The 16,038-nt window shown below is 36.7% G+C and overlaps 4 protein-coding genes across 4 annotated transcripts; 1 reads left to right on the top strand and 3 right to left on the bottom strand.

Moving 5' to 3' along the window:
• Window positions 1-2,334: 2,334 nt before the first annotated feature.
• Window positions 2,335-4,129, bottom strand: LOC18992252. The gene is made up of 5 exons (XM_006415628.2): window positions 3,843-4,129; window positions 3,151-3,514; window positions 2,973-3,043; window positions 2,740-2,838; window positions 2,335-2,631 (listed from the first exon to the last, which is right to left on the bottom strand). Exons 1-5 carry the CDS (start codon window positions 4,035-4,037, stop codon window positions 2,533-2,535), a joined length of 828 nt encoding a protein of 275 aa, XP_006415691.1. The 5' UTR covers window positions 4,038-4,129; the 3' UTR covers window positions 2,335-2,532.
• A 499-nt stretch (window positions 4,130-4,628) lies between these two features.
• On the bottom strand, window positions 4,629-5,744 carry LOC18992251 (UPF0426 protein At1g28150, chloroplastic). Its single transcript, XM_006415627.2, has 3 exons — window positions 5,582-5,744; window positions 5,349-5,477; window positions 4,629-4,960 (listed from the first exon to the last, which is right to left on the bottom strand). Exons 1-3 carry the CDS (start codon window positions 5,645-5,647, stop codon window positions 4,775-4,777), a joined length of 381 nt encoding a protein of 126 aa, XP_006415690.1. The 5' UTR covers window positions 5,648-5,744; the 3' UTR covers window positions 4,629-4,774.
• A 6,111-nt stretch (window positions 5,745-11,855) lies between these two features.
• On the top strand, window positions 11,856-12,590 carry LOC18992250 (ethylene-responsive transcription factor ERF087). The gene has a single exon (XM_006415626.1). The coding sequence runs from the start codon at window positions 11,856-11,858 to the stop codon at window positions 12,588-12,590; it is 735 nt and encodes a 244-aa protein (XP_006415689.1).
• Window positions 12,591-14,844: 2,254 nt separating this feature from the next.
• LOC18992249 lies at window positions 14,845-15,906 on the bottom strand. Its single transcript, XM_006415625.2, has one exon. The coding sequence runs from the start codon at window positions 15,775-15,777 to the stop codon at window positions 14,962-14,964; it is 816 nt and encodes a 271-aa protein (XP_006415688.1). The 5' UTR covers window positions 15,778-15,906; the 3' UTR covers window positions 14,845-14,961.
• Between the last annotated feature and the right edge of the window lie 132 nt (window positions 15,907-16,038).

Raw genomic sequence — 16,038 nt, 5'->3', positions numbered from 1 at the left:
AAAGAAAAAAAGGGAACACGCTTTACTGTTCACTTGAGAGAAAACGATGAGTTCCTCTCAACTGTCCTGTCATGTTACTTTCCGTATCGCTCTCCAGAACAAAACGCTGTCGTTTTCGTATCGCTACCAACACAAACTATTGTAACCCCATGTTTTTTTTGTTATAGTTGTAACCCCATCTAATCGTGTCTGTTTCTTAAATATGATTAAATAAAGTGTTCGTTTTCATGTAAGTCTGGAAATATGTATACATGTATTGTCAACTTAAATGAAATGATAGATTCAAAACAAATAATGCATTCATAGATAAGAATCTATCCACAATAGTTTTGATTAGACCCAAAGAAAACTAGTTTGTTAGATATCAAACTTTTTATCAGCTTGCACTCCTAAGTCCTAACCACATTTAGACGTTATGCATCTACAGTTGTCTATTCCGAAAATAATTCATTCATTAATGTTTACGTTCCACACATTCGTAAGTCGTAACCCGTCTTTATTTTCTATAAAAAAAAAAACAAATATCTACAGAAATGAACATTATAGATAACTATTTCTTATTAGAGAACTAGGAATAAGTCACACTACAAACCAAGTATGGGTATAACACAAATAATATTTTATTGAGCGACTACAGAATCTTACAAAATTTAGCTATCAGATAAGATGTTGAATTTGGCGACTTTTTTTTTTGTTCTTAGGATAAATGTTTATGCTTAATGATGATGGATATAAATATAATGACGATGTTGTACATATGCAAAAGAAAATTACAATGTTAACAGTAAAAGTTTTACTACATAAAGAATCGTCGAGACTCGAGATGCTTACCAAAGAATAAAGTAACCAAGAAGTTCACTTCACTCAATATTACATCAAAAGATGCTAATATTGTTGAAACAGTATACCAGTAATACTTGGATGATTGATTTGGTCCGTAATTGACTATAAACTTATGAATGCGGGAGGAGAAAAATATGCGTTAACCTTTGATTAAAAAATTCCAAATGCATGTGAAATTTGGTATGCTTAACCTCTCCATTTACATTGACACACACACACACACACGGTACACACACGGCTCATAGTCTCCTACATGCATGTCTACAACTATCAAATAATTGAAAAAAAAATATATGATCTATCGTTTGAAGATTGTAAAAAGGAAAAGAAAAATGTGATCGTGTGTGAGCCGTGTGTGTGTCAATGTAAATGGAGAGGTTACAAGAAGGCCACGAGTGCAAGAGGGAACAAAGAGAGAAAAAAGGAATTAAAACGTTTAGGGAGAGACTTACAAAGAAGAGACAAAAGAGAGAGAAAGAGGGAGAGACCCACAAAAAGAAAAGAAAGACACACGAATAGAGAGAGATGCAGCATTAGACACGACTCCTCCATTTTCGTCCGCACGCAACTTCGAGCTCGTCCTCATATTGGTGGTAGGGACTCTCCTTTAACACTTGCTCTCTCCCTCAGTTTTGGTCGGATTCGCTTCATCAGTCTCTCTCTCTCTCTCTCTTATCCAACTTTTCTTGTCTCCATTTCCATTTCTAAAGAAACAAAGCTAGATTCGATAGATATTATTTGAAACATCATCTAATATAGAATCATTATTGTGGTTTGTGAAGTAGAGAATAGTCCTATATTTGTGTTCAACATAGCTGTATTTTACCTCAAAGAAAGACATAGCTGTATAATAGTCACATTTTGGCCAAACTTAGGAATGTGTACTTTGGTCCAACTTGGACATAGTGTATTTTGGGATAATGTGTATTCATTATTCTCGATTAAATGCAAAACGCCTAGAAGAAAGCAACAAGACTACTGAGAGAGAGAGAGAGACAGAGAGAGAGAGTGTGTGACCATATTATATACTAGTCTTAAGAGTGGACCATATTAGTCGTACTCTGTACACCGCAATTAACACCCCACTCGTGTGTCCTGTCTTTCAATTGCTTGTCTCGATTCAGTTTCCAACGACAAAAACCTTTGTTCCCTTCCTAATTTCACGCTCTTTGTTCACAACACTAAACAACTCGTTCTTTGCATCTTTTCTTTCTCCAAAATCGTAATCATTGTAGGCCATCATATGGCCGAAAAACATGCAAGAATTGACTGATTTCTCACACGTCAAAGGCATTTATACCAAGGAAAGAGACCCAATATTCGATTTTATTCTGCGTCTTAGTTAAGTTTTTTCCTAAATCATGATCCTCTTCCTCTAAATCATGGGCCTGATGAGGAGGAACGAAAATCAGGACCTGGTCAAAATGACCCGGGCCAAGATCAGCCAAAAGATGGGATGTAACCCGGGTGTGTATTGTAAATCATGGGTTAATGTGCAAATGATGATTTTGATAGCATTTGTATTGTCATTTTTAGTAATGGTGCGATAAAGGCTACCAATCACAAATCTACAAACTGTTTATGGTAGCATCTCTGCTCATAGGTGTACATATATAATTCTACGGATACAAGATATTTACCTATTCTTGAAGATGCTTAAAAACATTTTCGTTATCATTTTGGGTCTTCTTACCCGGACCTTTCTTGCTCGAGTTTTGCAACTAAAGCCTTCTTCTCATCTTCCGAAAGAGACATGAACGTGAAAACAGATTTATCCCCAATATCATCCTTAAACAACCAAACCAGATTGAAGATTATTAGTATTACAGCCACTTTTTAATACTTGTTGTAGCAAGACCTCGAAGCTCGCATATTCTTCAACGAGAAACAGTGTACCTTTATGGGCTGAGTGAATTTTCTTCCAGCAAATACTACAAAAAGGGCCATCCATGTTCCTAGCAACACCAGTTTTGCCTCATCATTCATCAGACCACTCTGCAATTTCAATTCTCCAATTTAAGTCGGGCTATTCGAATAATTTGGCCTTATGATAAAGTTCTTAATTAATCTCAGGAGCCTTGGTCCAAGGTAGCTAAAGCAGGTTATATTAAACAAACACGCTACTTTACCAAATGCCCGAGAAGAACTGAAGGTATGATGAATGTAAGAAGGCCAGCTTCTAGCTTTCCATAACAAAGTCCTGCAGACACAAATACAAATCAAGAAAATCGAAAACTGGTATGGCTAAATATATGAAGCCTCCTAGTTCATTAGTAAAGCACATCGAAGACACAGAACTATTTTTACCTTCTTTGAAAACGAGCCCCGTGAGAGCAGCGAAAAGAGGGCCAACAAACCAAACAGCACTTGGGTGATCAACGACATAATGAACCAAGTTATCACTGGCTGGTCGAGCAAGAGCTGCGTAAGAGGCTAACGAACCAACAACACCGAGTGCCCACAAAGCCTGAAGAGTCCTCTTAATCTCCGTAACATATATGTGAATCAGAAACAGCGATAGGCCCAAACCACCAGCACCAACAAGGTAGAACAAGTCATGGTTTTGCCTGATTACTTCACTTAACCAAGAGTCTCCTGGTAAAAAAGCAGCAGAAGAAGCGGCTACAAACGATCCAGCAGCAGTAACCAGTCCTGATCTGTACAGGATAACCTGAAACAAACAATCAAAAGGTAATCATCAAAAACTTCCATTTGATCCAGCAGCTCCCAGAAACAATTTCACCAGGAACAAAACTGTAGGCAGAATCATTTTATAAATCAATCCAATATTCCCTGAGCTGTATAAGTAACTATTGTCTAGATGAACAGAGTAGACTAAAACCATCAAGGATTTAACTTTCAAACAAGAAACTACGAAATAACATAACAACTGAGAGCTATGCACTGCCCAACTATCCAAAATCTTAACTTTTGAGGAACCCAAGCAACCAAATTAGTCTAAGTTGAGCAGGAATCGAGAGGAATTGAAAGAGACGCACCTCTTTGACATCGGACTGCTCGATGGTCCAAGGACCGTAAACACCTTGGTAAATGGTTCCATCGACGGATCCTTGAGAGCTATCGCTCACAGCTCTGAAACTAACCCTCCCCTTTCTCACCCCAGCTCTCGCCGGAAACGCCCTTAAACCCGTCGGTGATCCGATAAGTGTCGTGGATAACAAACGCGAGGCCATTGTGACGAATTTGAAACTACAGAACTCGTACCGGTGCGGTGTGGCATTGCTGGATCGTTAGTGAACGGATTCATCACATGTATTGAAACGCCGTCGTTTCATTGTGACGTGCTTGTTGTTAGATTGATTTAGATGAAAAAAAACCTGTGGTTAATAATCACTTCATCGTCAGGGACAAAGATTTCATAAAAATCTCTTTTTTATCCCAAAAGAAAGTTTTTTTGTTGTATGCCTGTATTTGGTCACTACAGAATTTACGTATTCGCTGAGATTAATCTGGATTCAGTAGTTTTGAGTACAACTGTACAAGAATCTGATTATCCACACAAATAACTGTAAATGTAAAATCTTTCTGACAACGTTAGCTTGATTTGATTAGAGTGATCACTAAAAATCCTTTAATTTTTTCTCTACTAGCAAAGCAAGTTCTTTAGCATATCTTGAAGGAGATCAATCTAAATCTCATCTTTTCCGACTATCTAAATGCCTATTTCTTCCTTCAATCTGATCTCCGAATGTTAATAAGACAGGCCTAATCTAAAATGTTGGTTTAGGTTTGCCTCTAAAACACTTCATCTTGATCTATGCATCTGGTCTTAAATCTTCTTTGGATTTCTGTTTCATTTTACATAAACAACACAAGGTTACATACACAAATGGCAAGCTACATTTATACTTTGCTGATGGTAAAGACAGTAAACTATATATGAGTCACGGTTTTGAAGAGAGTGTGATATTCATTCAATCTCTATCTGTTGAGGAGATTCTTCATCATATTTGGAGGACATCCCATCTGCATCAACATCCTCTTCTGTAATACCCGAGGCTTCGACTGTTCGCGTCACCCATTCCTTGAGCGGCTCTTCGTTTAGATCGAGTCTTAGAAGTCCAGCAAACATCCCACCCACAAATGCAATTGGCTCCTAAAGAGACCATAAAACAACACACATTGCAATGAGGATTAGTATCATCCAAAGGATAAGCCATCAAATTTTGAAAACAGAGTGTTAATTAAGCTATCAAGTTTGAAACAGATGTAAGGAGATATGTAATTAGAGGAAGCCTTCCAAGATTGATCAAGAACACACAATCATGGCAAACACACATCTAGGATTTTGGTATATACATTGTTTAATTGCTATTTGGAAGAACTCATCGTAAGTAAAGATTACTGAAACCCTTTTGAAAAGGGGAAAAGAAAAAATTCAATTTTGTTATCAGAGAGAGATAAGTTCACTAATCTGCATCACCAAATTCTTATCTTTTTTCTTCTCCGAAGAGAATAAGTATAAGTAATTGCAACAAGAGTACCTTGAGTGCCTCCGAGAGAATGGGTTCTTGAGGGAGATTGAAACAGCATGGTTTGGCAATTAGGGTTCTACGGGTCGGAGAAAACGAAGGACGAAACGGAAGCTCACTGCTTTTGATTCCGGCGGAGAACTGATCGATACAAAAATTGTAACCCACAACAGAACATTATTTAAAACGATTGGAAAGAAGACAGTCAAATAATCAGATTCAGACAAAGAAGAGCGAAGACAGACCTGTTGAGGGTGAGAGACGACCACCAGCGAGGACGGAGGACAATTAGAAATTAGGACAAAACCCATCTCTTCTTCTTCCTCGGGTCAGAAAAATATCACAATCTGAAGACTGAAGCAAAAGCACAGCGAAATGTCTCGGCCTTTCTGCATATTAGGGCTGGGCAAAATATCGGTCATATTTGAGTCGATCCATTATTCGTCTCGATTCGATCCGAAAAATCGGATATCCGTAATTTTATGGAACAAAACAAATAGTAAAATTTAATATTCGTTAGAAACGAAGCAAATCACAAATACTAAAAAAAATTAAAACGAATATCCGCTCCGCTCCGATATAAATATATATGTATATATATAGATAGATAATAATTCATATAAAGTGTATAATTACTATATATAAATGTAATTTTTGTGAGTTTTTGTTTATAAATTTGATTATTAAAACTTAATAAGTTAAAAAAATATATATTTTTAAAGAAAATATTGTCATTTTTAACTAAATTTTGAATTTTTTGAATTTTTATTTTATATATATTATTATTTTAATATTTTTATGATACGGATCGAATACTCGAGAAAATATTCAGAGTTTTGGCGGATATCCAGAAAACGGATATCCGGATAATTACGGAGCGTATACGGATCGGAAAAATGATTATCCGGACGGAGCGGAGCGGATCACGGATATCCCCAAAATTCAGGATATACGCTCCGCGCCCACCCCTACTGTATATATATTTTTTTTTGTATATCTAATTTTGATTTTCAATGACCCAAAAATAAAAATAATGATTTTCTAAATCAAAAATTACAAAAATTGTGGATTTGTAGGAGGATGTGCGCTTAGCCGAGATGTTTTTTTGGGGTTATCTGACTCTGTCTGTATCGAACCGGAGTTAGCTGAGATGTTTTGGAGTAGGTGATTTTTTTTTTTAAATAAAAAAGTAAGTGAAAATATTCAAGAAAATAACCAAAAATCTCGAGAAAATTGGCTTTTTTCAACTTGAACTATGAAAAAATGTTAAATTCATTCCTGACTTTATACCGGATGCTTAAACATACTTCAACTTATTAATTATTTGAAATTCGTACTTCAACTTTTAATTTTGTGCTAAGATATACTTGAGGCCAAACAGTGTTAAATAATCATCAAGTCTTATCCACGTGGCTGACACATTATAAACAACGTTATTTAGAGCATGTTCAATGCAGGTGGCTTAGAAGGAGTGCTAAGACAATTTAAAAAAAAAATCTAAATAATACATTAATTTAAGCAGTGACGCTTAAATAAGCGTTTTAAGCATCGGTGCTTGCCAGACATGTGTCAAAAAGTGATAGGCTTCAAGGTGTAGAAAAATTTTCTCTCTCTTCTTTCATCTTCATTGCTCAAAATTCTTCGATCAAAATTCTCCGTCACCATGATCGATTCTTCTTTCTCCGTCAACTTTTCTCGCCGCCGAGGGTAAACGACCTTCTTCCTTCACTCTGCATCAATGGTGTCTTCTTCTCTATCCAACTTTTTGCAGCTCGACCTCATCTTCTCTTTGCAGCTCGACCTCATCTTTCTCCGTCGCCGACCATCTTCTTTCACTCTGCATCAATGACGAACCATTCTGAAGTTCTAGAGGCTCTGTCTCGAGCTCTGAGGAAGACGGAAAAATCATATCTTGACACTGCAGATAAGATGCTCGATGAAAATCCTGAACTAGCTTTAATGGGTTATTTGTGTTATGGTGATGTTGATGGAAGGTGAAGACATTTATGTGATGAATGTTGGAGATTCTACCATTGGAGCTTACACAATCAGAATTGCTTAACAAGAATTCTTAACTTCAAATTAAAATTAAATAATACTTAAGCATCCTTTAAAAGTTGCTACCATTGAACATGGTCTTAGGTTCTCAAATACTTAGTCATTTGTACGCACTAAACGGCATCGTTTGGGATTAAGATACGCTGTATTTTTATCTTTTTTTTTAATTGTTTTTTCTCTTTTCTTCTACCTATCTCACACAGACACACCATTTGGGGATTTTTTCTGGGTTCGTGAGTCTTTGAAACATAAACATTACAACACAAGAACAAACAATTTAAAAAATCAAAGAAATGAGTGTGCAGGAAAATGTGCAGAAAATAATATAATGGAGTTAACAAAATATGTCGTAACCACAAAACTGGTGGATTTGGGATATTTTTACGGATTGATATATTTCACAGAGAGCAATTAGCACACTCAGAATGAGAAAAACATTCATTTAAACAATACCAAACACTTGTATGGACTCATTACAATCTAGTAAGAAGAATTCTTACCTGACCCACCAAATTTGCAAATTCTTTAATCAATCCTTGACTTTCATTTTCTCTGTTCATCATCCTCTTGTTGCAAGATCCCAAATTTGCAGATGCTGTCCATTGTTTCTCTTGTCCGTCGCAGGAACGAAACCGAATTTTGCTGGTCTATTGTAGTTACTCGAATTCACAGAACTGCCATTACCAGCATAGGAGTTAGGGTTTGTTTCCGATCTTCATCCCGGAGATCTGCTCACACTTCTCTACCACTTCCTCTCTCCCTACTTCCCCATCGATATCTCTTCGAATCCACCCTTTCTCTGCTCAGCGTTCGTCTTCTCCATTCTTGAGATAAATCTCCGCCACGGTGACGTGCAGTTGCCGATGACTCCGCCACTCAGCTTCTTCTTCTCCGCCGTTTTCCGCATCTGCCTCCTCCGCGTTACCGTCGCGACTCCTATGGTTCTGGTCAGAATCGAAGCTCTTTTTAGATCCAAAATAACTCTTGGTTTTTCCGGCGGCGGAGTTGCTCCAGCTCAGCCTCCCGCACTGGATCAATATAGTATCCACTGGAAAAACAAAACAAAACGACATAGTTTGATCTTGAATCAGATCGTTTTGTGCGTACAAACGAATCAATTTTTCAGAATTTAAGATGATATCATTACTGACATGTCAGCCACGTAGATAAGACTTGACGGCTCTTTAACTCTGTTTGGTCTCATGTATGTTTTAGCACAGAATTAAGAGTTTATGTATAAAATTCAAATAATTAATAAGTTGAAGTTTGTTTAAGCACCCGATACAAAGTTGGGAATAAATTTAACATTTTTCATAGTTCAAGTTGAAAAAAGCCAATTTTTCAAAGATCTTGTATTACCTTTTCCAAATTAATAAATCGTCTTTTCAGAACAATTTTTTTTTGCCAAAAGCAAACCCTAATTGCATTTCTTGTTTCCAAACACTTAATGACTATGACCTTAATTATAATAATATCTAAACAGTAAATATTAATCTGCTATTAATGACAAGGGGAGGGGCCTTCCCCAACGGTGGCGAGGAGCGTCGACCGCCGGAGAGGCAGATATGCTATTATAACAGAATATTTGAAAAATTATAGACCCGATTTTGGACTTTTCTCTCTCTTCTTCCTCTATGAGTTCGCCCTAAAAACCTTTCAGCCGCCAGCACAGATCTGCCTCTCCGGCGGCCGGTGCTCCTCGCCACCGTCGGGGAGGGCCCCTCCCTTGTCCCTTCCTTTTTTTCTTTTCCATGTGTCTCGTTTTGGTTCAAGAGCTGTTCGTTGAGTTTTCAGATGGCTTCTCCCTCGATGGCGGTGCGACTTCGTCGGCGACACCGGGGTCGCAGTGACGGTGGTGTGTCGCCTCTGTGGCCGGCGTTTCCACCTACTCCGCTGGTGGACTGCGTCGAGCCCAATCTCTTTCTGGTTTCTGCAGGCGAGTTGAGGAGATCTGGTGTCTCGGCTCGGCGAGGGCTTTCCGTCGGTGACTCCTAGAGGTTTGTCTCGGCGGTGCTCTTGTGGGTCTGTTTTAGGCTCGGCGACTGTTGTTGGCGTCGAGCGTTTGGGTGTTTTTGGCCGGTAAATCAAGGCAAACCAAGAGACTATATCTCTTCTTCTCCGTCAGTGCGAGGCGTAGAGCATTTGCATTTTTGAGGTGGTTTGGTGTTGAGTGTTGCAGAGGTGGATCCGTATCTTCATTCTGCTAGGGGACGGCTATGGTCATCGGAAGAAAGCTTTGGCTTTCGATTACTCTGCAGATCTGTGATGCTGGAGGATGGCTGAAGGAGATCGGAGGAAAGGAGTCTTGGATCTAGCGATGGTGCTACGAGAGTGGATTCACTGCGGAAGCGAGGAGGCAGATCGGAGGGAAAACACTGTACGTCGTAGGGGGTCTGTGGGAGCCGGCGTCCGGCTCGTGCGACGGGGAGAGCTTAGCTGCTCGTTGTTTGCCGTCGCACCGCTTCTTTTTTACGGATTGAAGATTAGGTTTTGGTTTCGATTTTTATTTTTGGTTTATTTTGATTGTAAATCCGGTTGATTCCCGGTTTGGGTCGCAAATTTTTTATTATAATTAAAAAAAATATTAATCTGCTATTACAACGTAGGTAATGTTTTTGAAAAAATATGAAAGCGTGCATAGAGAATGATAATACCTCCATGATTGAATCTATGCTTATTATATACCCGTTAAAAAATATATTGAGCTTTATATTTTAATGCATGCGAGGTCGAGAGGACTTGGCCAAATTAAAGAAAAAAATATTCAAATTTTAACCCAAACCAAAAATAGCCCTGAGAACAAAATTGATGATGATAGATTTTACGATCAAATGAACCAATGTGTTTGGTTTGATTTTGACTCTCCAAAGACCAAACGTGATTCTATGCCTATACCTACGCGTATATATAAGTTACTACTATATGTACTAAGCTTATGATTTACGTTCAGTAATACTCATAAATTCTTCTACATCGAACGTATAAACGAAGACATAATAATAAAACAAAGTAACCATATGTATCGTGGATAATGAACATGTTCAAGTTCATGCGACTAATCATAAAAGCATTGGAATAGTCATATGAAAACGCCACAAAATAAAATTAAGAAAACGAGAACAAATAGTTTTCTATCGCAAAGTTTCTATAATATTGATATTAATTGCTTCCTTTTTAGTCCTCGTGAAATCATCTAAATAATTAAATATCGAATGAATCATAAAGAAAAGAAATGAAAATAATCATTTGGATCCGAGAGATTGCAGGGCTTGCAATCATGAGTATTGTAAAGCATGTGATTAGCCCATCATTAGATCAAGTGGCACTTATATTCTAATATTCATACAAGGCAACGATCTATTACTAGAAAGAACAAATGAATTAGGAAAAAAACGTTAAGGAAGTTCACGTATTAGCCATTAGGTCTGTTATCAAAAAAGAAGAAAAGAGAAGTTTGCATATTAGTTTTAGAGTCGTCGATTTGGTTTGGTAAAGAAAAAAATATAGAACTAAACTCGAGATCTGAAATCCTAAACTCCAACTTCCATTTGATCAATTAGATGATATTACCATATGTTATAGGATGGTAGTATACTAGTATTAATAAACCTTTTTAAAAGGTGTGTATAAAAAATTAAGCATATTTTAATTACTCAATCAGTGAATATGTAAATACTAGCTAAAACTCAAGGACTCGCCCGAAACTCACCAGAAAAACGTTGTTGACCATCGTTTACTGCATGGTGGTCATGAATTTAAATTCAGTTTGATGGAAACATGATTTTACGTGTGGAGATGTACCAAAATGTATGATATGAAAATATTCTTAGCGCAAGTGACATGCATGTAGGAGTAGGACTCAAATACCAAGTTACACGATTTTTAAAAGATGGAGACTTAAAGATAGACCGACTTAGGATGATATGCGGACGAATTTTCAGACTGTAAGCTGATTGTAAAAAAGTTATATTATCAAAGTTCATTATCGAAAACTGAAATATGGTACAACTACAAGTGATCATAACCAGGGATAACGAATCTCACGCTCCAAAAATAATAGTATGCCTAAAGGAAATAAGAAAAAAGAAGATTAGCCAAAAAAGAAAAGGAGAAAAAAGAAAAAAATACATTGCAGATTGCTTCATAATCCTGCATGATTCACTTGGGCCAATCCTAAAAGTCACAATTACTCATTTCACTTTCAATCATATGATTAGAAGGTGATGATCATCTGATTTTGCACATTTCCATGTGACCCATTTTTTTGTATCTTAAAAATTCCCCCAAAGGGAACTTTAGAATAAAAGAGAGGGTCCCTACATACACGTAGTAAAAGTGACCTCGTCTATTTAAACACACACTTTCATTGTTTCAGATAACCAAATCCATCACTTCTAATTATCACCCAATCTCTTTATCATTTCACATTTTGAGTGTAAGCAAAACTATACAAAATTAACTATGGAGTTCAATGGTAGTTCGAACGCCGGTTCTTCATCTAGATCAAAAAAGAGTCATAGGCAAAAGCAGCAACAACTACAGCCCCAACCACAACAACATAATGAAGAAATAAAGTACTTAGGAGTGAGGCGAAGGCCGTGGGGAAGATACGCAGCTGAAATAAGAAACCCAACTACAAAAGAAAGGTATTGGTTAGGTACTTTTGATACGGCCGAGGAGGCTGCATTGGCCTATGATAGAGCAGCACGGTCCATAAGAGGCTTGACTGCTCGGACCAACTTTGTCTACTCCGATATGCCTCGTGGCTCCTCAGTAACTTCCTTCATCTCTCCTGATGAATCCCAACGTTTTATTTCTGAGTTATTCAACCTTCCAAACCAACAAGAAGCTCTTAACAACAACAACAACAACAATCTCTATTCATCCGCCAGCAACCAAAACCAAAACCACAACTCTAGTGAATTCTCATACAATGGGTGGCCTCAAGAGACTGAATGTGGTTATAATTCTATAAACAATGATGAGCATTGTGATCATGAGCTTCCACCTCTTCCTCCAAGTACTTGTTTTGGAGCTGAACTTAGGATTCCAGAGACTGATAGCTATTGGAATGCAGCACATGCAAGCATCGATACGTTTTCCTTTGAGCTCGATGGCTTTGTGGATCAAAACAGCCTTGGTCAGAGTGGAACAGAAGGGTTTGATTCTTCATCCTCGACATTCTTCTTCCAATGATAGTGATTTTTCCAAGTTTGTGACTTTCTTCTTTGATACCAGTTCCCTTTTGTTTTTCACAATCCTTTTCGCTTTTGTTGTGGAGTTGAATGAGAGAGATCGAGTGTCTCTCTCTCTCGTAGCGTTTATGTTTCTTTGAGAATTCAGCGAATGTTTTCGTTATTGTGACTTATCAAATGCAAGATTTTCTTTATTGGTTGTCAAATCTTGTAGCTCGTACGGTTGTAAATGCGAGGTGAACGCCGTTATTGCTTCAAGGTCTCATTTTATGTAGTTTGGTCTCTATTTAACTCTGTGGCGATAATAGTGAATACTATAAAGAGCACTGTTTTGTTTATTATATTTAGCAACCTTTAAAAAATACTTTTTAGAGAATATGCACTAACTAACCTTACTATTTTCTTAAGTAAATAACCTTCAACTTTTCAATTAAGTAAATAACCCAAAGTGGGTGAACGAGAGATTACACTCATCCCCTTAATGATCGCATGGTTTAACAAAAGTTTTCAAATAACATATTATCCTATCCTATATCGATATCATACTAGGTTATCTCAAGACATGCTGCTATATGTATGTGTTTGTTATTTTACTTGATGGCTGGTTAAGGATTCATTTTTAGACTCTGTATCACAGGAAAAAAAGCCCGAAATTAGTAGGCCAAATTAGCTAGAACCATATTAAGGCCTACTAAAATGGCAGAACATATCTTAAATTTATTAACACAAACCTTTAAATTTCAATGATGGAACCACTTCCATAATTCTGTAATCTCTAAACATAATCAAGAAAACGTCATCATGAAGCTTCGAAAAGTTTATCTGATACGAAGAATAAAATTAAATAAATAATTCGTTAGCAAGTAAGATTTTATTAAGTAAAAATCGTGTAATTTTATTTCTATTATTTTATTAATTTTAATATATAGTGCATATTTTCTTATGTAAAAATAGAACCAGAAACCAACCAACTGGCATGTAGAAATTTCGTGTCAATGGTCACTAAATGTCTTATGTTGTGTAAAAATAAAAGATTCAAGGGAAGATGGCCAGAGCATCATAGAGAGTAATAAAGATTGCGAAGTTAATTAATCAATTTTACAAGAATGCTATTTTGGTCAACAAGTATCCTCTCGATCCTCGATACGACTTTACAAGAATTTCTGATTTTGCAACGATCATAACAAAAATAACCGAGATCATAATTTTTTTTGAAAACCAAAAATAACAAAAAGTCTCTATGAAGATTGGCAAAATCATGGAGTCAATGCGTCTCAATCCTCACCCATCATTCTCACATTCTAGAAGATAATTGGTATAAAATCCTATTCATTTCTTGAGATATGTTTCTATTACAGTAAACCTAATTATTAAATTGTTGGGGTTGTCATCGTCTTAATTTGAAGGCTACATCACATTCACTATTATACTATTTAGCCAAGAGAAAAGAAAGGTGTCTTTGGGTGACTTTCTTTGACTACTCTTTTGTCTCTTTTTTCACACTTTATTTGTTCACAAAATCAAAAATGAGACTGACACAAAACTCCTACAAACACGTGCTTCTCTATCTATCTCTCCCTCTTCCCCATATATTTTTCATTCAAACTTCAAAGATTCATCATAAATAGTAAATACGACCATGCTTTTACCTGTTTTAAGTTTTCCTTCAGTTTTCGTCTTTTTATCTACTATATATATTAGTTTAATTTAAGTAAATTTTCTTGAGTTATTTGGTCTGATATTTTAAATTTTTATTCCGATATTTTTTTTCCTTTTTAACTTAATTTTTAAAAGATATTATTCCAAAAAAGCTTTATACCAAAATAATTATTTTACATTACAAAAGACAAATTGTATATCTTTTTATTCCTTTTTGGTTAATATATTTGCTAAAGAACAAAAACTTAAAACCCAATAAACCAAGTTGCCAACAGAGAAAGAAAACCAAAACTCCTTATTTCGCTGTCTGACAAATCAGAATTCAGAAAGTTTATCCATTGGACGTTCAAACTTGTTTATTTTAATGGGTTGTTCAACATTATTCGAAAGATACTTACGTTTGTGTAAGAAAGCACGAACGATAATTTTCATGCAAAAAAGATAACTTAAAAAAACAGCGTATTTTGACCAAAAAAAAAAACAGCGTATAAACAGATTGTTTAATAAAAAAAAAAAAAAAGAAGAAGAAAAGAGTGGGCGTTATTTTGGCATAAGAAGTTAATTCAAAGTATAACACAATCTGCAAAATCCAACAATTTTGGAAATAATTTCTATCTTCTAATTAAATTGTTTTTCTCTCAGTTTCTTTACATAATTTCAATACTTTCTACGTATACACACACAATCTGCTAAATTCTTTATCAAACAAAAATTTAAGCTAATTTTCTGAGAATAGCTTTCTTAGTTTTGGACTTGAATTTGGATTGAAGCTTACGCTTCGCAGATGAATCAGTTTGAGAAGAATCTTTGCATGATCTCTTCTTCATCACAGGAAACTTCTTTCTCTTCTTCTTCTTCTCCACCACCGTCGCTTTCATCGCCTTTGTCTCCTTTATCGTCTCCAGCTTCGGCTTCCATTTTCTCAAACCAACCAATTGAACATAATCCTTCTTCAATCTCACCGTCGTACAAACTCTCCCTTCGCTCTCTCCTTCATCATCTTCCTCTTCGTTTCCTCTGTTTTTCATCATCAATTCCGACATGAAATCTTCAGACACTCGGATCCTAAGACGCTCCCCTGTTTGTCCCTTTTGTATAAAGAAAGGCTGTTGATGTTGATGATGATGATGAGTCCCGGCGCCGGCGGATTTTTGTTTCAAGGCGGCGATGGTGAGGAAAGAGAGATCGTTCTTGAAGAAATCAGAAGGGAGGAGGAAGTAGTTGAGTCCGAGCTTAAGCGTGTCGGTTTCAGACAGAACAGGGGTTTTCTGTCCGATGTAGAGTGAGTCCGATCTGCAGATTTTGTGTTTTGGGAAATCTCTTGTGAGCTCTGAGACCTCCACGGGACGGTCGTAGACCTCGGAGGAACCGTCGGATCTTACGAGCTTGATGATCCGTTGTTTTTGTTGGTTTCCTTCGTCGACGCTGCTGGATCGGTTTGGTCGGGGATAAAGACAGAGCCAAGCTGAAGGAGCTCTGTGTAGCTTTACGAGTAGACTCGCGAGCTTCGTGATGTTATCATGGCCCATTTAATAAATTCTTGCTCTTCTCTGTTACAAAAAGAAGAAGGTCATGAAGAAAATGATGCGAAGAGGGAAGAGAGAGAGAGAGTTTTGTGGTTTCAGTGTGAACAAATGAGACGAAGTTTTGCTTTGTATATATATACACTATTACATTAGGGACTTAAATATACAAAGATTATCTTACATACAAAAAAGGATGTAAATTTTCTTTTCCCTTTTTTTTTCATATTCAATCGTTATATAGGTTCTGTTTTCATCTTATTTGGT

Source organism: Eutrema salsugineum, unplaced genomic scaffold, assembly GCF_000478725.1.
Source record: "Eutrema salsugineum unplaced genomic scaffold, Eutsalg1_0 scaffold_5, whole genome shotgun sequence".
NCBI lineage: Eukaryota > Viridiplantae > Streptophyta > Magnoliopsida > Brassicales > Brassicaceae > Eutrema > Eutrema salsugineum.
The sequence above is the reverse complement of the archived record's forward strand: the minus strand, read 5'-3'. Positions and strand labels throughout refer to the sequence as shown.

Coding starts and splice junctions, on each gene's coding strand:
- LOC18992252 (XM_006415628.2), bottom strand. CDS start 4,037: ATGGCCTCGCGTTTGTTATCCACGACACTTATCGGATCACCGACGGGT. Junction 3,515..3,842: donor AGCAGTCCGATGTCAAAGAG/GTGCGTCTCTTT, acceptor TGTTTGTTTCAG/GTTATCCTGTACAGATCAGG. Junction 2,632..2,739: donor AATTCACTCAGCCCATAAAG/GTACACTGTTTC, acceptor TGGTTGTTTAAG/GATGATATTGGGGATAAATC.
- LOC18992251 (XM_006415627.2), bottom strand. CDS start 5,647: ATGGGTTTTGTCCTAATTTCTAATTGTCCTCCGTCCTCGCTGGTGGTC. Junction 5,478..5,581: donor TCGTCTCTCACCCTCAACAG/GTCTGTCTTCGC, acceptor TGTATCGATCAG/TTCTCCGCCGGAATCAAAAG. Junction 4,961..5,348: donor TTCTCTCGGAGGCACTCAAG/GTACTCTTGTTG, acceptor TGGTCTCTTTAG/GAGCCAATTGCATTTGTGGG.
- LOC18992250 (XM_006415626.1), top strand. CDS start 11,856: ATGGAGTTCAATGGTAGTTCGAACGCCGGTTCTTCATCTAGATCAAAA.
- LOC18992249 (XM_006415625.2), bottom strand. CDS start 15,777: ATGGGCCATGATAACATCACGAAGCTCGCGAGTCTACTCGTAAAGCTA.